The following is a 25,421-nucleotide window of genomic DNA, read 5'->3' on the forward strand; positions in this document are numbered from 1 at the left end:
GGACTTCTGCACGCCAGGCCGACGCTCTACCACTGAGCCAACCGGCCAGGGCCAGGGGTCCCCAAACTTTTTACACGGGGCCAGTTCACTGTCCCTCAGACCGTTGGAGGGCCGGACTATAAAAAAAAACTATGAACAAATCCCTATGCACACTGCACATATCTTATTTTAAAGTAAAAAAACAAAACGGGAACAAATACAATATTTAAAATAAAGAACAAGTAAATTTAAGTCAACAAACTGACCGTATTTTAATGGGAATTATGGGCCTGCTTTTGGCTAATGAGATGGTCAGTGTCCGGTTCCATATTTGTCACTGTTAGCCATAACAAGTGATATGACGGGCTTCCAGAGCCGTGACCCGTGCGTTCCACGTTACGTGAAGTAGTACTGTATGTGAGTGACACCGCACTTTGCGGCACCACCACATACAGTACTCCACATACCGACCACCAATGAAAGAGGTGCCCCTTCCAGAAGTGCGGCGGGGGCCGGATAAATGGCCTCAGGGAGACGCATGCGGCCTGTGAACCATAGTTTGGGGACCCCTGGCTTATGTCAACATTGGAGAAACTTGTAATGACCTGGATTGAAGACCAGACACAGAAGCTATCCGTCTCAGCACCATGATGATCATGGCTGAAGCAAAAAGTTTGTTAGAGCGTTGGCCTGGCGTGCAGAAGTCCTGGGTTCGATTCCCGGCCAGGGCACACAGGAGAAGCGCCTATCTGCTTCTCCACGCCTCCCCCTCTCCTTCCTCTCTGTCTCTCTCTTCCCCTCCCGCAGCTGAGGCTCCATTGGAGCAAAGATGGCCCGTGCGCTGGGGATGGCTCTGTGGCCCTGCCTCAGGCGCTAGAATGGCTCTAGTCACGACAGAGCGACGCCCCGGAGGGGCAGAGCATCGCCCCCTGGTGGGCAGAGCGTCGCCCCCTGGTGGGCGTGCCGGGTAGATCCCGGTCGGGCCCATGCGGGAGTCTGTCTGACTGTCTCTCCCCATTTCCAGCTTCAGAAAAATACAAAAAAAAAAAAAAAAAGTTTGTAATGTTGGAAGGAAAGGCTGGATCCAACTATGATGTTTAATTTACTGCTGACTCTGGCTGGTTTAAATGATTCAGGAATTGTTATCCATTACATAATGTGAAAGTGAATGGTGAGCCTGACCAGGCGGTTGCGCAATGGATAGAGCATCGGACTGGGATGCAGAGGACCCAGGTTCGAGACCCCGGGGTCGCCAGCTTGAGTGTCGGCTCATCTGGTTTGAGCAAGATCCTACCAGCTTGAACCCAAGGTCACTGGCTCAAGCAAGGGTTACTTGGTCTGCTGAAGGCCCACGGTCAAGGCACATATGAGAAAGCAATCAATGAACAACTAAAGTGTTGCAACGTGCAATAAAAAACTAATGATTAATGCTTCTCATCTCTCTCCATTCCTGTCTGTCTGTACCTGTTCTATCCCTTTCTCTGACTCACTCTCTGTTAAAAAAATAAAATAAAATTAATTAATTAAAAATGAATGGTGAGTCTGCAAAGGCAGCTGAAGAATTTTTGGAAACTAGAGAAGCTGACTGGAGGAATACTCAGTATGGATGAAACTTTCCTATTTTGGAAAAGGATATCAGAAAGAACTTTCATCCATAAGGAGGCCAAGTCAGTGCCAAGTTTCAAGGCTTTTTTTTTTTTTTTTCCAGAAGAGAGAGAGAGGGGTAGATAGGGACAGACAGACAGGAACGGAGAGAGATGAGAAGCGTCAATCATCAGTTTTTCGTTGTGACATCTTAGTTGTTTATTGATTGCTTTCTTTTTTTTTTTGTATTTTTCTGAAGCTGGAAACGGGGATAGACAGACAGACTCCCGCATGCGCCCGACCGGGATCCACCCGGCACGCCCACCAGGGGGCGATGTTCTGCCTTTCCGGGACGTCGCTCTATCGCGACCAGAGCCATTCTAGCGCCTGGGGCAGAGGCCAAGGAGCCATCCCCAGCGCCCGGGCCATCTTTGCTCCAATGGAGCCTCGGATGCGGGAGGGGAAGAGAGAGACAGAGAGGAAGGAGAGGGGGAGGGGTGGAGAAGCAGATGGGCGCTTCTCCTGTGTGCCCTGGCCGGGAATTGAACCCGGGACTTCTGCACGCCAGGCCGACACTCTACCACTGAGCCAACCGCCCAGGGCCTGATTGCTTTCTCGTATGTGCCTTGACTGGGGCTACAGCAGACCAAGTAACCTGTTGCTCGAGCCAGTGACCTTGGGTCCAAGCTGGTGAGCTTTGCTCAAACCAGATGAGCCCTCACTCAAGCTGGCAATCTCAGGGTCTCAAACCTGGGTCCTCCGCATCCCAGTTCGACGCTCTATCCACTGCGCCACCGCCTGGTCAGGCTCAAGGCTTTTAAGGACAATGTTGCTTAGAGCAGTGTTGCAGGCTACAAGTTGCAACCCTTTGTCATCTGGCACAGTGCGAACCCAGGGCCTTCAAGCATGTCCATAATCACACTCTTGAGTGTCCTACAGAAGCAATAAGTCACAAATGAAAATGCTTCTCTCTTCCAAGCTGCCCTCCTGAATTGCTATGCCAGCAAAATGGTTAATACTGTTTGGAGAATAACATACCTTTTAAGATTTTGCTTACTTTTAATAATGTTCCTGGTATCCTCCGTTGGTGATCATCCCAGTATCAGAGTGGTGTTTCTCTAAACATCATCTCTTTGATCAAATGAATCAAGGAGTTACAGTAGCTTTTAAGGCCTACTACCTGAGGAATATCTTTGCCCAGGCTATCACTGTACTTGAGGAAGACACTGAGAAGACTAAATCTGGCAGGATTACATCTATGACTGCATCGAGGGCCTTGCTTGGCCTTGAGGTAATGTTACCAAGGATGGCATCTGGAAGGAGACACTCATGAGCTTCATCCATGACCTCAAAGGATTTGCCAAGGATAAGGTTGCAAAAATCAAGGCTATAGTTAAGATAGCAAACAGCTTTAAATGGGTGTGGATGAGAATGCCATTGAAGAGCTCCCAGGGGTGGTTCCTGAGGAATTGACTAATGAGGAATTATTGAAACTGGAACAGGAGCACAGCTGAAGAGGAGAGGAGAGAAAAGGAAACTTCAGGTGGAGGAAAAGAAGAACCCACAAGAAAATTCAGTTAAGAATTTAGCAGATATGTCTTCAGACCTCAACAAGCTCATTAAAAGTTTGAAAATATGGACCCCTCAAAACTGAAAAGTTTTCATAAATAGGAATAAATGTTCATGGTGCATTGACTTCTAAAAAGCAAATCTATGTTGTAAAAAAAAAAAAAAAAAAAACAAGCAAACCAGCATGGTCATATTTCTGAAAAGAATGACACCTCTTCATGAAGAGCCGCAGCAGGTTCTCCAGGAGGTGTTCCAGAAGAAGGCATTGTCATCACAGGAGATGACAGCTCCATGCCTGTTATTGCCCCTGAAGACCTTCCAGAGGGACAAGATGTAGAGGTGGAAAACAGTGATGTTGATGACCCTGACCCTGGGTAGGTCTAGGCTAATGTGTGTGTTCGTGTCTTAGTTTTGTTTTTTTTTTTTTCATTTTTTCTGAAGCTGGAAACAGGGAGAGACAGTCAGACAGACTCCCGCATGCGCCCGACTGGGATCCACCCGGCACGCCCACCAGGGGCGATGCTCTGCCCACCAGGGGGCGATGCTCTGCCCATCCTGGGCGTCGCCATGTTGCGACCAGAGCCACTCTAGCGCCTGAGGCAGAGGCCACAGAGCCATCCCCAGCGCCCGGGCCATCTTTGCTCCAATGGAGCCTTGGCTGCGGGAGGGGAAGAGAGAGACAGAGAGGAAAGTGCGGCAGAGGGGTGGAGAAGCAAATGGGCGCTTCTCCTGTGTGCCCTGGCCGGGAATCGAACCTGGGTCCTCCGCACGCTAGGCCGACGCTCTACCGCTGAGCCGTGTCTTAGTTTTTAACAACAAAAAAGTTTAATATATGTGCTGCTGAAAGGAACACAAAAAGTTTAAAAAGTAAAACAAGGCTCTGGCCGGTTAGCTCAGTGGTAGAGTGTCGGCCTGGCGTGCAGGAGTCCCGGGTTCGATTCCTGGCCAGGGCACACAGGAGAAGCGTCCATCTGCTTCTCCACCCCTCCCCCTCTCCTTCCTCTCTGTCTCTCTCTTCCTCTCCCACAGCCAAAGCTCCATTGGAGCAAAGTTGGCCCGGGTGCTGGGGATGGCCCTGTGGCCTCTGCCTCAGGTGCTAGAATGGCTCTGGTTGCAACAGAGCAATGCCCCAGATGGGCAGAGCATCACCCCCTGGTGGGCATGCCGGGTGGATCCCGGTTGGGTGCATGCAGGAGTCTGTCTGACTGCCTCCCCATTTCCAACTTCAGAAAAATACAAAAAAAAAAAAAAAAGTAAAACAAAAATTTAATAGGAACAAAGCTTATATAATAAGAATATAAGGAAAGACTATGCTGTACAATGTGTTTGTGGGATTTTTTTGTTTGTTTTTGAAACAGGCAGGAAGGGAGAGAATGGGAAGTATCAACTTGCAGTTGTGTCACTTTAGTTCATTGTTTCTCATGTGCCTTTACTGGGGGGCTCCAGCCAAGCCAGTGACCTCAGGCTTCAAGCCAACACCCTTGGGCTCAGGCCAGCAACCATGGGATTATGTGTATGATCCTATGCACAAGCTGGCGACCCTTCACTCAAGCCGATGACTTCATGCTCAGTCTAGTGAGCCTGTGCTCAAACCAGCAACCTCGGGGTTTCGAACCTGGGACCTCAGCATTCCAGGTTGAAGTTCTATCCATTGTGTTACCACTGGTCAGGCTGTGTTTGTGTTTTAACCTAATTGTTATTACAAAAGAATAAAAAAGTTTAAAACATTTTATAATTTTATAAAGTAAAATCATTAATTTTGTAAACTAAGGTTATTTTATTGAAGAAAGAAAAAAAGAATTTTTTCATTGATTTGGGGGAGAGAAGAGAATGAGCATCAACTTGTTTCACTTAGTTGTTAGAAAAATTTATAATAAATTAGTGTAGTCTAGGTGTCTAGTGTTTATAAAAATCTATAGTAATGTCTCAGGCCTTCGCACTCACTCACTGACTCACCCAGAGCAAATTTCTGTCCTGCAAGTGTCATTTATGCTAAGTGCCCTATACAGGTGTACCTTTTTTTCTCTTACATATGGCTGTACCTCTTCTATGTTTAGATATGTTTAGATACATGAGTACTTACTATTGTGTTACCCTACAGTGTTCAGTATAATAATAACATGTATAGGTTTGTAGCTCAGGTTTGTACCATATAGCCTAGGTTTGTGGTAGGTTGGCTATACTAATGTTTTTCAACTGCTGGTCTATGGACCAGCATTGGTTTGCAGATCGGCATTTAGAAAACACTGGACTACACATACCACCTAAGTTTGTGTAAGTGCATTCTGATGTTCACATGACAATGAGATTTCCTGATGATTTTTTTTTTTTTCTTCTGAAGCTGGAAACGGGGAGAGACAGTCAGACTCCCGCATGTGCCGGGATCCACCCGGCACGCCCACCAGGGGGCAACGCTCTGCCCCTCCGGGGTGTCGCTCTATTGCGACCAGAGCCACTCTAGCGCCTGGGGCAGAGGCCAAGGAGCCATCCCCAGCGCCCGGACCATCTTTGCTCCAATGGAGCCTCGCTGCAGGAGGGGAAGAGAGAGACAGAGAGGAAGGAGAGGGGGAGGGGTGGAGAAGCAGATGGGCGCTTCTCCTGTGTGCCTTGGCCGGGAATCGAACCCGGGACTTCTGCACTCCAGGCCGACGCTCTACCACTGAGCCAACCGGCCAGGGCCCCTGATGATTCTTTTCTCAACATGTATCCCCATTGTTATGTGACTCATGGCTGTAATTGGCAGCATGAAGCATCTTCTTATTGTTACACAGATAAAAAATACAAAACCCTATACAAGTAAGTTGGAGACTTACTGTTGGTTTTGTTTTTTGTCTTTTGGTCTTTTCAGAATATAATAGTGTTTGGAGTAGGTGATTTTTTAAAAATGCTACGTATTTGCCATTTCTAAACTGTTGTAGGATTTTACGGTTATGCACATCAGTTTTGCAGCTGTTTGAATTAGATGAGGAAGATGTGGTTTAAATGTAAACTTTTCCATTCTGATTCCTTCTTGAGATTTATGTTCCCACTTTGCCTGGTCTTCTTCAGGATGTGCCCACATGTGTAGTTAAATACCACTCAGTTCCTGTAGTGTGATATCCAAGTGTTCTGTGGGCTAGGCTGCATCATCCTCAGGTTGTACACTTAATAGGACTCAAATGTCTGTTGGAGAATTTGATGTAGGATTCGAGGTTTGGATTTGGTAGACATTGCATCAGAGGAAACAATTATAAATAAAATTAAATTCACTCTTTGATTTTAAATTCCCCCCACTTATTTATTGCTTATGTTGATGATAGACTATTCTTTTTTTTCTTTTTCTTTTCCAAGTGAGAGGAGGGGAGATGGACAGACTCCTCCTGCATGTGCCCCAACAGGGATCCAACCCTGCAACCCCCATCTGGGGCCAATTCCCTGCTTATCTGGGGCCATGCTCACAACTGAGCTATTATATTTTTAACACCTGAGGTAGAGGCTCCATGGAGCCACCCTCAGTGCCTGGGGCCGATGCACTTGAATCACTCATGCCATGGCTGTAGGAAGAGAAGAGAGATTGAGAGAAGGGGGAGGGATGAAGAAGTAGATGATCGCTTCTTCTGTGTGCCCTGACGGGGAGTCGAACCCCGGACATCCACTCACTGAGCCAACATTCTACCACTTAGCCAACCAGTCAGGGCAGATGATAGACTATTCTAAGTGGATTTTTGTTTTTGTAGTATGTGTTTTTAAAAGTTATGACTGCCTGACCAGGTGGTAGTTCAGTGGATAGAGCGTCGACCTGGGATGCGGAGGACCCAGGTTCAAAACCCCGAGGTTGCTGGCTTGTGAACGGGCTCATCCGGCTTGAGCATGGGCTTACCAGCTTGAGCGCAGGGTCACTGGCTTGATCATGGGATAATAGACATGTCCCCATGGTCTCTGGCTTGAGCAAGGGGTCATTCGCTCTGCTGCAGGCCCCCGGTCAAGGCATGTATGAGAAAGCAATCAATGAATGACTAAGGAGCTGCAATGAAGAATTGATGCTTCTCATCTCTCTCCCATCCTGTCTGTCACTATCTGCCCTTCTCTCTTCACTATCTGTCTGTCTCTCTCTCTCTCTCTCTCTCTCTCTCTGTGTGTGTGTGTGTGTGTGTGTGTGTGTGTGGGTGTTGATTTTAGAAAAAGAGGAAGGGCCAGTGAGAGAAACACTTATGCATTCATTGATTCTTGTATGTGCCCTGACTGGAGACTGAACCTGAAACCTTGGAGTATTGGGACAAAGCTGTAACCAACTGAGCTACCCAGTCAGGGCTATTGTCCCACTTTTTGTATTTTTCCGAAGTTAGAAGTTGGGAGGCGGAGAGACAGACTCCTCCATGTGCCTGACCAGGATCCACCCGGCGTGCCCACCAAGGGGCGATGCTCTGCCCATCTGGGGCGTCCCTCCTTTGCAGCTGGAGCCATTCTAGTGCCTGAGGCAGAGGCCAACTTTGCTCCAATGGAGCCTTGCCTGCAGGAGGGGGAAGATAGAGACAGAGAGGAAGGAAAGGGGGAAGGGTGGAGAAGCAGATGGGCGCTTCTCCTGTGTGCCCTGGCCAGGAATCAAACCGGGGACATCCACACACCAGGCCGATGCTCTACCGCTGAGCCAACCAGCCAGGGCCTTGTCCCACATTTTAAAAATGAAATACATTATGGGAAAATTTCTGAATTACCTTGAGTGCAAACTAACATGAAAGTCAAATTTTCATTCAATCTCAATAAGTCTATCTTGGTTATTCTTAGTAATTTGTTAGAGTCTATATTTTGGGTCAGGAAATACAGAATTCTTCAGTGGTCTTATACTGTATGAAGTGTTGATTTCATTTTCTTTAAAATCCCTCAGGGAAAAGCCAAGACCATAATAATGATTTTGTTAAAGAAGTGTTTCCTAATATCTGTGGTCTTAAGGAGGATGTTTGCTTTAACATAAAATAAAAAATAATTTTGCATTTAAGTTATTATAGGTGTTTTAAAGTGTTGCCATGTGTACTGCTGAGAAGTAGGGTGGGTAAAATTTTTCCCTATAGGTGGTAATGAGGACAGGACAGCAGCTGCCATGTTAGGGCACACTGACTTGCCCAACTCCTGCTCACATTTGGTCTGTGAATTCTGTTGAATTGATTCTTAACCCTGTTGTAGGTGAGAGTTATGTGGAGGTTGTTAATTCAGAGTTGCATTGCTTGGAAATGGTAGAGCTGAGATTCAAAACCACGTCCTGCTTTCTTGGCCATGTCTTTAACTACTATACTCTTCTCAAGACCAGTGAAAAGCCTTTAATTAAAGATGGGAAAATCTGCAAGTCAAACTAAAATAGGTATTTAATTACACTAATTTATCTAATCTTTTTTTGGCATTTAGAGTATGTAAATAACTTTATGCTCAAGGAAATTCCGTATTGCCATTAAAGTGTGGGGGAAAGTGTCCATATTTAGCAGGAAAAGTTAAAGAGCAGTGGGTGTGTGATATATCTGATGGCAACACATTTAAAGCCCCATTAAAGTGGTAAGAATGCATGTCCCTATCATGGGTTAACATTTGTGTTTTCTTTTTAAAAAATTTTTCTGTAGCACAGTCTCCCTCCTGGGAGCACGCCCACGCCTTCTCCTTCCTCTTCTTTCCACCCTGGTGTGTGCATCTCCTGAGCTTTTAAGGACCCCATGAGACTTGTAACCAGAGGAGCAGTGGGCAGCGGCAGCTTGTCTTGGGCTAATCCCCTGAACCTGTCTGTCTCCAAGGCCCCCCCTTTCTCTGACTTCCCAATGAGCCAGTGCAGCCTCACTCAGGATTTCCTATTGCTTCTGACCTAAGCCCTTCCTTGTTTCAGTGTCTCCAGCTTTATTAAACATACTCTAAAAATAAAAATAAATAAAAATAAAAAATTTCCTGTAATGAGCATATATTTCTGTTTAATGAGAAAATGTTATGCTCTAAAAGATGATTGCTCTAATTTATTCTGCCTCCACACATGCATAGCCCTCTCCCCTATCAACATCCCCAAGAGTGTAGTGTATTTGTTAAAATTTATGAACCTACATAAGTCATAATCACTCAGAGTCCATAATGTATAGTGTACATTAGCGTTCACTCTGATGTTGTACATCCTGGGGGTATGGACAGTTGTATAGTGACGTATATCCACAATTGTGGTACACAGAGCAGTTTCCCTGCCCTGATCATCTGCTGTGCTCTTCCTGTTCATCCTCCACCACCACCCCCCATTCTCCCAGTCCTGGGCAACCACTGGTGTTGACTGTCTCCATGGTTTTTTCTTTTCCAGAAAGTCATAAAGTTGGAATCATACAGTGTGGCCCAGGAGCTGAGGATGGCTCTATGGCCTCTGTTTCAGGTGCTAGAATGGCTCTGGTTGCAGTGGAGCAACGCCCCAGGGGGGCCTAGCATCGCCTCTTGGTGGGCATGCCTGGTGGATTCTGGTCGGGCACATGCAGGAGTCTGTCGGCCTCGCCCCCTTCTCACTTTGGAAAAATACCAAAAAAATTAACTTAATGGGGTAACATTGGTCCATTAAAACATATAGGTTTCAGGTAAACATCTCTAGCATTTGAATTGTTGGGCATGTTGTGTGCCCATCACCCAAAGTCAAATAATTTTTTGTCACTATGAAATGTCTTTTTAAAAAAAGAGAGAGAAGGCCTGACCTGTAGTGGCGCAGTGGATAAAGCATCGACCTGGAAATGCGGAGGTCGCCGGTTCGAAACCCTGGGCTTGCCTGGTCAAGGCACATATGGGAGTTGATGCTTCCAGCTCCCCCCTTCTCTCTCTCTGTCTCTCTCTCTCCCTCTCTGTCTCTCTCTTCTCTAAAAATGAATAAATAAATAAAAAAGAGAGAGAGGAATAAACAATAGCTAAGATTTATTGAGTGCACCAGACACAGTTATAAGTGCTCTTTTTTTTTTTTTTTCCTTAAGAAGTGAGGAGGCAGAGAGAGAGACTCCTGCATTCTACTTCCTGTCTTTATGTATCTGACTACTTTGGGACTTCATATAGAATCAGAGTATCCTTTTGTGTCTGGCTTACTTCACTGAGCATAAGCTCACCAGCTTGGACCCAAGGTTGCTGGCTCGAGCAAGGAGTTACTTGGTCTGCTGTAGCCCCACAGGGCACATATGAGAAAGCAATCAATGAACAACTAAGGTGACGCAACGAAAAACTAGTGATTGATGCTTCTCATCTCTCCGTTCCTGTCTGTCTGTCCCTGTCTATCCCTCTGACTTTCTCTGTCTCTGTAAAAAAATAAAAAAATAAAAAAATAAATTACTGAGGGTCAGACATGACAATAAGTGGGATTCTATAGTAATTACCAAGAAGGCAGTAGGTGTGTTTTTGTTTTTAGTTTGTTTGTTTTGTTTTTTGTATTCTGGAGAAGCAGGGAGGCAGAGAGACAGACTCCTGCATGTGCTCAACTGGGGGTCTACCCGGCATGCCCACTAGGGGGCGATGCTTGGCCCCTCTGGGGTGTTGCTCCGCTGTAGTCTGAGCCATTCTAGCACCTGTGGCGGAGGCCACAGAGCCATCCTCAGCGCCCAAGCCAGTTTTGCTCCAATGGAGCCTTGGTTGCGGGAGGGGAAGAGAGAGACAGAGAGAAAGCAGAGGGAGAAGGGCGGAGAAGCAGGTGGGTGCTTCTCCTGTGTGCCCTGACCGGGAATCAAACTTGGGACTTTCACACGCCAGGCCGACACTCTACCACTGAGCTAGCTGGCCAGGGCAGCAGTAGATGAAAAGAGTTTTTTGTGTAGAGGAAATGTTTTTCTCCAGGGGGTTTTGTGATTGCCTCCATGAGGCGCGCCAGTTGGGGAGCTGAGGAAATGGCCTTGCGCTGAGAGGCAGACACTGCTTGTGTGCATGGAGACCAGGCCTCTTTTCTTTGCTTGTTTCTGTGTTGATTTGAATAATTCCAAGTCTACTTTGAGGGCTGTAATTAGAAACTGAAGCAGTGGCAAGGCGAAAGAAGGGAAGGTATCTTGCTGTTTTTACCCTTTGATAGATTTAAATTTTTATTTATGTGTGCATTTAATGCCTATTAATGACAACAAAAATACTAATTTTTTATCTAACTTTGGACAGTGGCATAATGGTTTCATTATTTTTTAAGTAAGCATATGGTTTTTCCCTTAAACAAATAGAATATTTCTGGAGAAATTCTTATACCTTGCCCAGCAGGCAGTACATACATAGGTTCTACCTGAAACCCAGGGATCCGGTGGTGTCTCTGGTTTTAGAAAAGTAGCACAGCCTAACTGGGCGGTGGTGCAGTGGATAGAGTATTGGCCTGGGACACAGAGGACTCAGGTTCAAAACCCTGAGGTCGCCAGCTTGAGCAAGGGATCAGTGGCTTGGCTGGAGCCCCCCACCTCTGATGAGGCATGTATGAGAAGCAATGAAAAACTAAGGTGCTGCAACAAAGAACTTATGCTTCTCATCTCTCTCCCTCCCTGTCTATCTGTCTCTCTCTCTGTGTCAAAATAAATAAAAAATAGAAGTAGCACAGTGCCCTGGCTGGGTGACTTGGTAGATATATCGTCCTGGTCACCAAGTTTGGTCCCTGGTCAGGTCACATACAAGATACAGTCGATGAGTACACGACTAAATTGAACAAGTGAAAAGAGTTGATTCTTCTCTCTCTCTTTTTTACCCCTCCCCCAATCAAAGGAATATTTTTTAAAAAAATAGCACAGCACACTTCCCAGCACCCTGTAATCCAACATATTAGGGTTTCTGTTGCAAAACACATGAATATTCTAAGTGGGATAATTAAAGGCTATAATTAGCTCCTCAGTTCAGGTCAGAATTGGCTGCCAACCGATTTCAGGTCAGTTTTTTGGAGCTGTATGCTTTTTGGAAATAGTGAACAGGTATTGTGGACCTGTTTGAGGCACAGAGGCTAGCTGAAGGCAAGTCACTGTGGTAGGGACATGGAGGGTCAGATCTAATAGGTGGCTGGCCTCGAGCTTTGAAGCCTCCAGCTCCAAGTCTGCTGACGGGGCATCTTGTCTCCTTCAGTGGCCTTCCTGCTTGGAGCTGCGGCTGTTCTTCAAGGACCATGGACTTGCCCTCTCCTTTTCTGCTCTGCTTCCCTGAATATGAGTTCTTGATCCTGCCCTCTTTCTTCCACAAGGATGCTTCTCAGATCTGTTGCTTTCCCTTCCTGACTTGATTTCTCAGCTGGACTTCGGAGTAGTTTCTTAGTTGGTCTCCATCCTTGTCACTCTCCACAATTTTTTTTTTTTTTAATATAATCTACATACAGAAAAACACCTTGATCCTAAATTTAAAGCTTAATGAGAACCCAAGGTATAATCTGTCTCCAGTTAAGGAACATTGTCAGCACCCTCCCAGCTACAGAACCACTAGCCTAAATCCTAAACTTTACCTGGTCTTGCTTGCCTTTAACTTTGTATACATAGAATCCCACAGAACGGACTTCAGGGGGTGGTGTTGGCTTTTCACTGAATATAGTGTTTAGAAGATTAGCCCATAATATTATAGTTAGCTGTGGTTCACTCATTCTCGTTGCTGTAAAGTACTATAGTCAATAATGTGAATATATCAACAATTTTTTAATATGCCACAATTTGATATTCTGCTATTGATGGACATCTAGGTAGTTTTTGTTTGTTTGTTTTTTTGACTAATACAAGGGATAATGTTGCTCTAAGTATTTCATAGGTGTTTTTTAAGTTGGAAGACTTTTTCAGTTGAAAGTTATATTGAGATTCCTTAGGTGTGTGTGACAGGCACGTACTCTTTCTTTCTGTTGGGTGTGATCTTTGGCTTTCAGGATGTGTACATATTGGCTTTCTTATGTGCAGCCCGTTGGAAAACACTGCAGCTGACAACCACTGGCACTGTAAGGTAGAGGTCAGGCAACTTGCAGCTCCATCAGCATTGGTGTTTTCTATTTTTTCACTGTAGATTTTCTAGTGGGTATGCAGTGGGGCATACTGAAGTTTTAACCTGTATTTCTCTGATGACTAAGGATGTGAAGGATCTTTCTGTGTGCTCGTTGCCCACTCAGCAGCGTGTCTGAAGAGGGCTCTCCTGTAGCCTCGGCAGGTATTTGCATATGCAGCGCCATTGTGTCTCAGGGCAGATCTTTATGTTTCATTTTGGGTTATGCTTTTGTTTTTCTACCCATAAAGTATAAGTTAGTATTTTTATAAAGAATACTAAGGCCTGACCAGGCGGTGGCGCAGTGGATAGAGCGTCGGACTGGGATGTGAAGGACCCAGGTTCGAGACCCCGAGGTCGCCAGCTTGAGCGCGGGCTCATCTAGTTTGAGCAAGGCTCACCAGCTTGAGCCCAAGGTCACTGGCTCGAGCAAGGGATTACTCGGTCTGCTGTAACCTCACGGTCAAGGCACAAATGAGAAAGCAATCAATGAACAACTAAGGTGTTGCAGTGAAAAACTGACGATTGATGCTTCTCATCTCTCTCTGTTCCTGTCTGTCTGTCCCTGTCTATCCCTCTCTCTGACTCTCTCTCTGTCCCTGTAAAAAATAAAATAAAGAGTCCTAAGAATGAAATGCCCAATGTCAGACATATGTAAAAACTTACCTGAAGAATTCAATACAGTGATCTCTCTTACTCAGTAATGGTGATCTTATTAATTTAAAAAAAACAGTCCAGGCCCTGGCCTGGTAGCTCACTCAGTTGGTTAGACCATTGTCTTCCTTTGCCAAGGTTGTGGTTTTGATCCCCAGTGAAGGCACATAAAAGAATCAATCAATGAATTCATAAATAAGTGGAACAACAAATAGATCTCTCTCTCCTTTTCCTCTCCAAAATCAATAAATTAAAAAATTTTTAAATAAGAAACAGGCTTAGGGTGGGGGAAGTAGGTGAAGGTGGTCAAAGGGTATATACTTCAGTTATGAGGACCTAATATACAGCACAGTGACAATATTTAACAACACGTGTATTTGAAAGTTGCTAAGAGTAGATCTTAAAAGTTCTCATCACATACAGAAATCTGTAGCTATGTGAGGTGATGAATGTTAACTAACCTTACTCTGGTAATTCTTTTGCAATATACATGTATATCAAATCATTACATTATACATATTAAACTTATACTATGTTATATCTTAATTATATTTCAGTAAAACCCCACAATCCTAGACATTATTTTCCTTGTGTTTATAGGCAAGACAAAACAGAAATGTTTTCTCTAGTACATTAGTCTCCAAGGTGGGGGTGTGCCCCAGAAAGAGAGCAAGGTGATCTTTTAGAGTTTGGGGAGAAAATGTGCTTCTGGTTATTTTTCTCATGTTCTCTTGTATGGATATACCACCACTTGTGAATTTGTTCACCTGTTGCTAGATTCCTGGGTACTTTCCAGTTTGGCCTTTAATGAATTGTGTAGCTGTGAACATTTGTGAACGAGACATTCTGTGGACAGATGCTCTAATTTCTCATGGCCAGCCAGATAAATTTAGAGTGGGCTGTCTGTACTATGAAGCTGACACTTTTCCATGCAGCCCCATCATTTTGTGTCCCTGACAGTACTGCGGAGAGTTTGCGTCACTGTCTCCTTGTCACACATGATTTTGTCTTTTCATGTGGGCCATTCTTTTTTTTTTTTTTTTTTTTTTTTTTTTTACAGAGGCAGAGATAGACAGGGATAGACAGGAACGGAGAGAGATGTGAAGCATCAATCATCAGTTTCTCGTTGCGAGTTGCGACTTCTTAGTTGTTCATTGATTGCTCTCTCATGTGTGCCCTGACCGTGGGCCTTCAGCAGACCGAGCAGCCCCCCGCTGGAGCCAGCAACCTTGGGTCCAAGCTGGCAAGCTCTTTGCTCAAGCCAGATGAGCCTGCACTCAAGCTGGCGACCTCGAGGTCTCAAACCTGGGTCCTTCCGCATCCCAGTCCGACGCTCCATCCACTGCGCCACCACCTGGTCAGGCCATGTGGGCTATTCTGTGGACATGTAGTGGTAACTCTGGTTTGCATTTCACTGATAAGTAATGATGCTGTGCATCTTCTCATGTATGTGTTAGCTATTCCTGTATCCAGTTCACTGTGGACACTTGTATGAGATGCACTCAAAGGAACAACCAAAAGAGGGGAATGGTTCCAGACACTGTGCTCACCTTGTCGTGGACGGTGATGCACACTTAACCAGCTTAGCACAGGCCAGTTATACCCAGAGTGGGACAGCCTACCTAGAGCTTTGCACTGGACTTTCTATAAGTTTCCACATTCTTTTCTTTTTCTTTGATATTAGTTCAGACATAAAGAAAAGTTGCAAAATAGAACACAGAATTCCCCATTTTCCCAGATTCCCCAAATATTAACATTTACCACACTTGATTTATCTGTTTTTTTCTGAATTTTTTAACAGTTGCATACACAATGCATTGTTCCATTTGATGTATTTCCACATGTTGTCTCCTGAAGCATTCTTTTCTATAGCCACAGCTCCACAGCTCAGGCCCCAACACTGGTTAGCGTAATGATTTTCAACCTGTTTTTGCTTGGGAATCGGTGAAAATAAGAGATTTCAGATAACTCCAAGGCAGAAATCACCCTGAGCATAAGCAAATTCAACTACAATAAGATCATTGGGTCTGTAATCTTCATACAACATCAGGGTGGTTAACTCTTTCTCAGACCAGCATGAAAGTTATGGCAGACTGGTCTGCGGACCAGCTGTTGAAAAACACTAGGTTAGCTGGTGCAAGCCTACAGCAGGCCCACTGCCTTATTTAGACCTTAGCTCGTTCACGGATGCCCTGATCGCTCAGAGAAATGGACCATTTTTTGGGAGGGGTAGAATCAAGAGTCACACTGCAGCAAGTTCTCTTCCTTTTCCCTTCGTATGTGTCCATGCCTCCATCTCCAGGATATTGACATATATGAAGAGGACAAGCTGGTTTTTGTTGAATGCCCCTTAGTTTGTAGTTGTCTGTTGTGTCTTGGTGAGGTCCAGGTTAGTTATTTTGAGCGGGAAACCCGGAAGTGAAATTATGTCCTCTCTCTTATTCCCCATGGTGAGGTCTGTGCTGCTGCTTCACGCTGTGGTGGTGAGGGGTGGCTGGGGGCCTCTCCCCTGCACAGTGCAGTCACTTTGTTTCCCTGCAGGTTACCCTCCTCATCTGCAAGGCCCTAAACCAAGCAGGTGTAGGTCACTGAATTAGGTAAAATAACACATTGTAAAACTGTTCAATTTTCTGAAGTACTCTTTAAAAAACTGAACAGCTGCCTGATCTGTGGTGGCGCAGTGGATAATGTGTCGACCTGGAAATGCTGAGGTCGCCGGTTCAAAACCCTGGGCTTACCTGGTCAAGGCACATATGGGCGTTGATGCTTCCAGCTCCTCCCCCCTTCTCTCTCTCTGTCTCTCTCTCTCCCCCTCTCTCTCTCCTCTCTAAAAATGAATAAAGAAAAAAAGAAGAAAAAAACCAAAAAACTGAACAGCTTCAGAATTGTCCTTATGACTGATTTGCATTGAAACATGAAAGGTGCCCCAGACTGCAGATACCGTTCTTCCGTGGCACAGGGTACTCCTACAAGTTGGCTCCATTTCTGCTTTTAATTTTCCAAATCAGTATAGTATCTTCCAGGCACTGACACCTTTGCCCTGACCCAAGTGATTTGTGGGAATAAGTTGCAAGTCCAAGAAGGAGGCTGTCTCAGGCTTTGTGGGCCTAGTCAGTGCAGGGAAGTAGCCAAGGTGCACAGACGTCACAGGCCTTCCATCTACTGTGACCAGGCTGCTTCGTATGGTTTATCTTCACCTTCATGCTATTACAATGCTTGGCTGCTCTTTTTAGTTTTGTGAGGCAAGTTATTCCACTATTTTTTAAAAATTAATTTATTTATTCATTTTAGAGAAGAGAGATAGAGAGAAAGGGGGAGGAGCAGGAAGCATCAACTCCCATATGTGCCTTGACTGGGCAAGCCCAGGGTTTTGAACCGGCAATCTCAGCATTCCAGGTCGACGCATGATCCACTGCGCCACCACAGGTCAGGCCTATTCTACTATTTTTTATTTCTATTGAATAGCTTAGAAAAGTAGAGTAGTGGCCATCTACCTATTCGAAGGGCAGCAAGGGTTTCATAGCTAATTGAACTCCATAGAGAAACTTAGAAACGGTTTTTAATGTATTTTGCTTTCATTGTAACCTACATAGAAAATTCAGTTATGATTATAACTTGGGTAACCCATGTAATCACAACCCAGGTGAAGAAATAGGCCAATGTTGGCACAGAGGTATAGAAAATTGTGCTGTAAACCCCATTATCAAACTCACATTATCAACATTTTGCCAATTTCTATCTCCATCTACACAGAGGGCTTTTTATTTTATTTTATTTTTATTTTTTCTTTACAGGGACAGAGAGAGAGAGTCAGAGAGAGGGATAGATAGGGACAGACAGGAATGGAGAGAGATGAGAAGCATCAATCATCAGTTTTTCGTTGCGACACCTTAGTTGTTCATTGATTGCTTTCTCATATGTGCCTTGACCGCGGGCCTTCAGCAGACCGAATAACCACTTGCTTGAGCCAGTGACCTTGGGTCTAAGCTGGTGAGTGTGTTTTTAATTTGCTCAAGCCAGATGAACCCGCGCTCAAACTGGCAACCTCGGGGTCTCCAACCTGGGTCCTCGGCATCCCAGTCCAACGCTTTCTCCACTGCGCCACCGCCTGGTCAGGTGAGGGCTTTTTTTTTTTTTTTAAGTGAGAGGAGGGGAGGCAGAGACAGACTCCCACATGTGCCTGACTGGGATCCACCCAGCAAGCCCACTAGGGGATGATGCTCTGCCCATCTGGGGCCCTTGCTCTGTTGCAACTGGAGCCATTTTTTAGCTCTTGAGGTGGGGGCCATGGAGCCACCCTCAGCGCCCATGGCCAACTTACTCTAATCGATCCATGGCTGGAGGTGGGGATGGAGAAGCAAACGGTTGCTTTTCCTGTATGCCCTGACTGATAATAGAACCTAGGACATCTATATACCAGGCTAGTGCTCTACCTCTGAGCCAACCAGCCAGGGCTGGCTTTTTTTTTTTTAATTAAACAAAAAACTCCTGTATTGGAGCATATTCTGTACAGATCATATGTGTGTGATAGATGTGAAATTCCATGAATTTTCACATATAGGAACTCATCCATATAATCAGAACTCATTAAAAAGTGGGAAATTACGAGGGTACCTGGGTAGCTTTTAAGTGAGTTTAATAGCTCCTACACGTTTGAGAACTTCACTCTGAGATGAAAACACAGATAACATTTTGACCTGGGGTTGGTGGCAGCAGTGTCCAATGATGGCAAGGATGCAGGACAAGACATTCACACGCCGTCAGAGGCTGTCACAGTGGCCCCACAGTACCTTCCCTTGCAGATGCTCTATGTGCCTCTGGAGCCTAGGTTTACAGCCAGTGCCTGTACCATGGAGACATCACACACAAAGGAGGATATCCTCTGTGTGGCATTGCCTTGCTCCAGAGGCAGCGTTCAGCCAGGTATGTGTGCACTGACACTGTTGATGACACTCAGAGAAAGTGCCACTGAGGACCAACATGGAGGGTGTGGTCATGTTTTGTGAAAAGCAAAGATAAGCACCTGGGGGCATGTAGGAGCCTTGTGGGAGAGAAGAGCTTGTCTCTTGCATTCTCTGTTGGAATTGTGTGCAGCACTGTGTGCTGCATTTGCAGTCCTTTGAAGGATAGGCAGCTGTGTGGGCTGGGCTTCTATAGGTTCTTAGGATGGGTGGCAGTGGAGCAAATGGCACTGTGGGTGACCAGTGCTCATCTGTAGTAAAGGTAGGTATTGACATGGGATTGAAGGCAGTTGGGTTATTTCATCTTAATAAACATCTGAGCCCTGGCCTTTTGTCTCAGTGGTAGAGCGTTGCCCCGGTGTGTTGATGTCCCAGGTTTGATTCCTGGTTAGGGCACACAGGAGAAGCAGCCATCTGTTTTCCCCCCCTTCCTGTTTCCCCTTCTCTCTCTTTTCCCATAGCCATGGTTCTGTTGGTTCAAACGCATTGGCCTTGGGCACTATGGATTACTTTGTAGAGCCTCCACCTCAGGCGCTGCTAATAGCTTGGTTGCGACCATGGCCCCATATGGGCAGAGCATTGGCCCCAGATGGGTTGCCAGGTGGATCCCAGTTGTGGCACATGCGGGAGTATGTCTCTCAGACTTTCCTCCTCTCACTTAAAAAGAAAAAAAAATGGGCCCTGGCCAGTTGGTTCAGTGGTAGAGCGTCGGCCTGGCGTGCGGGAGTCCTGGGTTCGATTCCCGGCCAGGGCACACAGGAGAAGCGCCCATCTGCTTCTCCACCCCTCCCCCTCTCCTTCCTCTCTGTCTCTCTCTTCCCCTCCCACAGCCAAGGCTCCATTGGAGCAAAGTTGGCCCGGACGCTGAGGATGGCTCTATGGCAGCGGTTCTCAACCTGTGGGTCGCGACCCCGGCGGGGGTCGAACGACCAAAACACAGGGGTTGCCTAAAGCCATCGGAAAATACATATTTATTATACAATCCATTTTTAAACGATGGCTTTAGGCGACCCCCGTGTTTTGGTCGTTCGACCCCTGCCGGGGTCGCGACCCACAGGTTGAGAACCGCTGCTGTATGGCCTCTGTCTCAGGCGCTAGAATGGCTCTGGTTGCAACAGAGCAGCGCCCCAAATGGGCAGAGCATCGTCCCCTGGTGGGCATGCTGGATGGATCCTGGTCAGGCGCATGCGGGAGTCTGTCTGATTGCCTCCCCGTTTCCAACTTTAGAGAAATAAAAAAAAAAAAAGGAACTGGGTGTTAGATAGCTTTTTTTTTTTTTAGCTGTTTATTTTTAAAATTTTTATTTATTTATTTATTCATTTTAGGGGGGGAAAGAGAGAGAGAGAAGGGGGAGGAGCAGGAAGCATCAACTCCCATATGTGCCTTGACCAGGCAAGCCAGGGTTTTGAACCTGCAACCTCAGTGTTTCCAGGTTGATGCTTTATCCACTGCGCCACCACAGCAGGTCAGGCAGATAACTTTTATCTCAATGAATCCTCATGACACTGAGAAGGAGATGCTGTCACTTCATTATGGATAGGAAACCAAGGCAGAGAGGACCTGCTTAGCAAGCTGGAGGCCCGTGTGCCTGAGCTTGTTCTAAAGTCCAGCTTTCCTGATGAGGTGTTAATGGTGACTTTTCTGAGGATTGGTTTCTTGGAAGCTGACACAGGAGTCTCATGTGGGACTGATGATCCAGTCTCCTGTCAGGTGACTGCTGGCCAGTCACTTGGATCCCTTGAGCTTCTCAGACCAGGTCATCTTGGAGTGGGGGTCCAGAGAGAGGACATGGCACTGCAGACACACCACTGCCCCTGGCCACCACCTGTCTGTTGCCAAGTCTATGGTTTGTTTTGGGTATGCTATATAAATGGAATCTTATGAGATGTAACTTTGGTTATTGGCCCTGAAGGGTGGTTGCTCTGTAGTTCATTCCTTTAATGGCTGAGTCTTGTCCATGAAGTGGTGAACCATAGCTCGTTTTACCATTCTCCCACTGAAGACAGTGCTGTGTTCCTGGTTTGGGCTGTTACAAAGCTGCTTTGAACATTCATGTCTGCATATTCTTCTGTGAACATGAGTGTTCATTTCTCCTGTAAATATCCAGACTGTAATGCTTGGTTATATGACACACGTATGTTTTAATTTCATGAGAAACTGCCATGTTGCCTGACCCAGGTGGTGGCGCAGTGGATAGAGCTTCAGACTGGGATGCGGAGGACCCAGGTTTGAGACCCCGAGGCCACCAGCTTGAGCGCGGGCTCATCTGGTTTGAGCAAAAAAAAAGCTCACCAGCTTGGACCCAAGGTCGCTGGCTTGAGTAAGGGGTTACTCAGTCTGCTGTAGCCCCATGGTCAAGGCACATATGAGAAAGCAATCAATGAACAACTAAGGTGTTGCAACGAAAAACTGATAATTGATGTTTCTCTTTTCTCTCTGTTCTTGTCTGTTTGTCCCTATCTATTCCCTCTCTCTGACTCTGTCTCTGTAAAAGAAAACAAAACTGCCATGCTGATTTTCTGAGTGGCTACCCCATTTTACTGTATCACCAGCAACATGGGGTATACCTATTTCTCCATCCTCACCAGCATGTGGTGTGGTCAAGTCTCTGAGGTTTTACCCATTCTAAAAGTATTTAGTGGTATCTCATGGTGGTTTTGATGTTCATTTAAGTATTGGTAGTGACATCGAACATCTTTTCATGTTTATTTGCTGTTTGTGTGTCTTTTGCCCACTTCTAAGTTTATTTTCTTGCTATTGGATATGTGGGGTTTTTTTGTTTGTTTGTTTTTTGTATTTTTCCAAAGTAGGGGGGCAGACAGACTCCCATATGTGCCCGACCGGGATCCACCAGCATGCCCACCGGGGGGGCGATGCTCTGCCCATCTGGGGCGTTGCTCCATTGCAACCTAAGCCATTCTAGCTCCTGAGGCAGTGGCCATGGAGCCATCCTCAGTGCCCAGGCCAACTTTGCTCCCATGGAGCCTTGGCTGCAGGAGGAGACAGAGAAAGGAGAGGGGGAAGGGTGGAGAAGCAGATGGGCGCTTCTCCTGGGTGCCCTGACCAGGAATCGAACTAGGGACTTCCACACTCTGGGCCGATGCTCTACCATTGAGCCAACTGGCCAGGGCCGGATATGTGGTTTTAAAGTTTTCTTCTAACGGGTGAACAAGGTGAGAGGTGGTTTGTGGTTTGTGTCTTGGCAGTGTGTGGCTGAGCTGACCTGAGCAACTGGCTGTTGCTGTTCACTGGTGGGAGTGCTGGGGAGGAGCCAGAGTGGGGATTTTGTTAGAGATGCCCATGTGGGTACAGAGGGCAGCATCAGGAAGGTAGTGGGAGATGATGGGATCCATCATGCAGGAAGTGGGGATTTTGGAGTAACTTGGTGTGTGTGGGATTGAAGGTCACTAGCCTGGATGGGACGGAGAACTGCAGAAGCTGGAATCTCAGTTTGGGATTCTGGACATTGAGTATAAAGGACAAGAGTTAAGTATGGGTTTGAGAAAGAGTCCTGAGAGTAAGAACAGGAAGGGTGGGTGCTGGAGGCCAAGAAGAAGGTGTTGGGCTTGTTGGTTTTGCTCTGTCCTTGAGGCTGCGGAGGACTGACCTCTTAAGGGAAGTAAAGGGGCAAGGGACCTGATAGCTATGACTTCAAAGGAGAATGTGTGAGGGAAGGAGACAGGCAATGAGTGTCCAAACCTTGCTGAGGGATGTCCTTTCTTGCCTCAACTAAAGTGTTGGGAAGTATCACCTTGAAGATGGCCCTGGTAGTGAGAGGGATGTATGACCTCCATGTGCTGGATGGACCCTTCCTTGGTCAGTTCCCAAGTAGGACAGGGTGGTGGGCAGAGTCAGCTAAGCATGATCAGCTGGTTGTTTGGCCATTTATAAATAGTATCCGAATCAGGCGCTTGTAACTGGGCATGAAATCCAGACTCTGAGACCATGAGTCTGTGGGGCTATTTTTACTTTTATTCTTTGAAGGTTTTTGGCTTGCATTCCTTTTTTAAAAAAAAATACATGCGTCACAGCGAGGAAGCTATATTAAAAGTGAACCAGAATGTTAAAGGTAAGCTTTTCCCCTCAAGTTTAATGTCTGACTCCTTTTTGCTCAGTGAAAAAGCAGATAGCATTTTTTAAAGGAAACAATTTTCTTTTTTTTTTAACTTTTTAAAAAAAATTTTATTTATTTTTTACAGAGACAAGAGAGTGAGTCAGAGAGAGGGATGGACAGGGACAGACAGACAGGAACGGAGAGAGATGAGAAGCATCAATCATTAGTTTTTCATTGCGTGTTGCAACACCTTAGTTGTTCATTGATTGCTTTCTCATATGTGCCTTGACCACGGGCCTTCAGCAGACCGAGTAACCCCTTGCTGGAGCCAGCGACCCTGGGTTCAAGCTGGTGGGCTTTTCCTCAAACCAGATGAGCCCGCACTCAAACTGGCGACCTTGGGGTCTCGAACCCGGGTCCTCTGCATCGCAGTCTGATGCTCTATCCACTGCGACACTGCCTGGTCAGGCAACAATTCTTTTTCTTAAATAAAATACAGCCACAAAATTTTTGCTTAATGACGCAGTGATACTTAATATTCTTATTTTGAAAGAGATAATGGGTAGTAAGTGTATTCAAGCCTGTTTCAAATCTACTGTAAGACCTAAATCATATTTGTGCATTTATTTATTTGTGTGTGTGTGTGTGTGTGTGTATGAATGACAGAGACAAGGAGAGGGACAGACAGACAGGGAGAGAGAAGAGAAGCATCATTTCTTTGTTGTGACACCTTAGTTCATTGATTGATTTCTCATATGTGCCTTGACTGCGGACCTTCAGCAGACCAAGTGACCCCTTGCTTGAGCCAGTGACCTTGGATCAAGCTTGTGAGCTTTGCTCAAACCAGATGAGCCCGCGCTCAAGCTTGGGGTTTCGAACCTGGGTCCTCTGCATCCCAGTCTGATGCTCTCTCCACTGCGCCACCGCCTGGTCAGGCTTTGTGCGTTTATTTTAAAAGGAGTAATGTAGATGAAGTAGCATTTGCGTCTTTTTTTCTTATTTGGCTGGTCTAAATAATGTTTTTGTAGACTGTTTTTTTAAAGTCATGAAATGCCTTGTTTGTAGTTTCATTCATGAAGCTGCTCGTAACACCTGAGGTGAGTTTGAAGTGGGCCTTTTGGTGGCTCCTCCACAGCAGATGAGCTCCTGTACATTGGGGACATGTGGGCGACTCTGTGTCCTGCTCCGGGGAGGGGGGGGATTCTTAAGTCCAGCAGACAGGCACTGATGTTGCTGTTCTTTTTCAGGTGCACATTCAGGTTCCCGAGCACAAACATCAAGATAACATTCACTGCCTTGTCCAGCGAGAAGAGAGAGAAGCAGGAGGCACCCAAGTCCCCAGTGAAGCCTGTGCAGGCTCACATCTCGCCCCTGACCATCAACATTCCAGACACCATGGCCCATCTCATCAGCCCCCTGCCTTCCCCCACAGGAACCATCAGGTACGGTGTACGAGGGGTCACTGTGGGGCAAGGGACACAAGTATGACTGTGTCCAAATTCCTGAGGCACCATTGTGAGTCACAGTGACAAGAAAGGACGCCTTCACCCTTCCCTGGGGCTGGTGGATGTGAGAAGGAAGATGTTGAGGGAAATACTGTTTCCTTTCCCGGCCTGGCCGGATAGCTTGATTGGTTGGAGCATCGTCCCGATATACCAGGGTTGCAGGTTCATTAGGGCACATGCAGGAAGCAACCAGTGAGTACATGACTAAATTGGACAAAAGATCTGTTTCTCTCTCTCTCTCCTCCCTCCCTTTTTCTCTCTCCCTCTCCCCCTCCCTCTGTCTCTGAAATCAATGAATCAATTAAAAAAGAAACCCACCATCATTTCATTTCTGGACACTGTTTGCTGCCAGTTCCCTATGTAATGAAGCACAGCTCCCAAATGTTCATAGTTTTTACTTACAGATTCTTTTTACTTGTGTATAAAACTTGAAGGGGCAGATGATTTTGGCATATTGGTCTGAAGTCGGAGATTTTCATTTTTATTTTGATGTTTTTTAGCTTACTACAATTTCCTGCAGAGTCTGAGGGCTTGTACTTTGGATTGATGAATTGGATCCCAGTGAAGTGACAGACTTGTATTGTCATGGTTTCCTCAAACAGACTGGCTTCCTCAGGAAGTAGAGGACGGAGGCTTCGGGTACGGTGTCCCTGGTGGGATCCAGGAACACAGTGCCCAGAGTTCAGGTTGTGCTGAGCTCACAGGGGACAGTAGCTGAAGGTCACGTTAAGAACAGCCATGGGGGGGCCTGACCAGGCGGTGGCGCAGTGGATAGAGCATCGGACTGGGATGCAGAGGACCCGGGTTTGAGACCCTGAGGTCGCCAGCTTGAGTGCGGGCTCATCTGGTTTGAGGAAAAGCCCACCAGCTTGAACCCAGGGTCGCTGGCTCCAGCAAGGGGTTGCTTGGTCTGCTGAAGGCCCGCGGTCAAGGCACATATGGGAAAGCAATCAGTGAACAACTAAGGTGTTGCAACGTGCAATGAAAAACTAATGATTGATGCTTCTCATCTCTCTCTGTTCCTGTCTGTCTGTCCCTGTCTATCCCTCTCTCTGACTCATTCTCTGTCTCTGTAAAAAATAAATAAAATAAATAATTAATTAATTAAAAAAAAAAAAGACTTCTTAAAAGAACAGCCATGGGACCCTGTAGACATGTGTTCTTAGAACCATCAGATTGCAGCCTGTG

At 46.1% G+C, this 25,421-nt stretch overlaps 1 protein-coding gene across 3 annotated transcripts in view; it reads left to right on the plus strand.

Moving 5' to 3' along the window:
* The window catches only part of FOXK2 (forkhead box K2), an 80,451-nt gene that overhangs the window by 14,075 nt on the left and 40,955 nt on the right, over positions 1-25,421 (plus strand). For all 3 annotated transcript variants that reach the window (XM_066381675.1, XM_066381673.1, XM_066381674.1), the window contains exon 2: positions 23,976-24,170. In XM_066381675.1, coding sequence (XP_066237772.1) covers positions 23,976-24,170 — 195 coding nt within the window. The remainder of the gene's footprint in view (positions 1-23,975; positions 24,171-25,421) is intronic.

The sequence above is a fragment of the Saccopteryx leptura genome, chromosome 4, assembly GCF_036850995.1.
Source record: "Saccopteryx leptura isolate mSacLep1 chromosome 4, mSacLep1_pri_phased_curated, whole genome shotgun sequence".
NCBI classification, from domain to species: domain Eukaryota; kingdom Metazoa; phylum Chordata; class Mammalia; order Chiroptera; family Emballonuridae; genus Saccopteryx; species Saccopteryx leptura.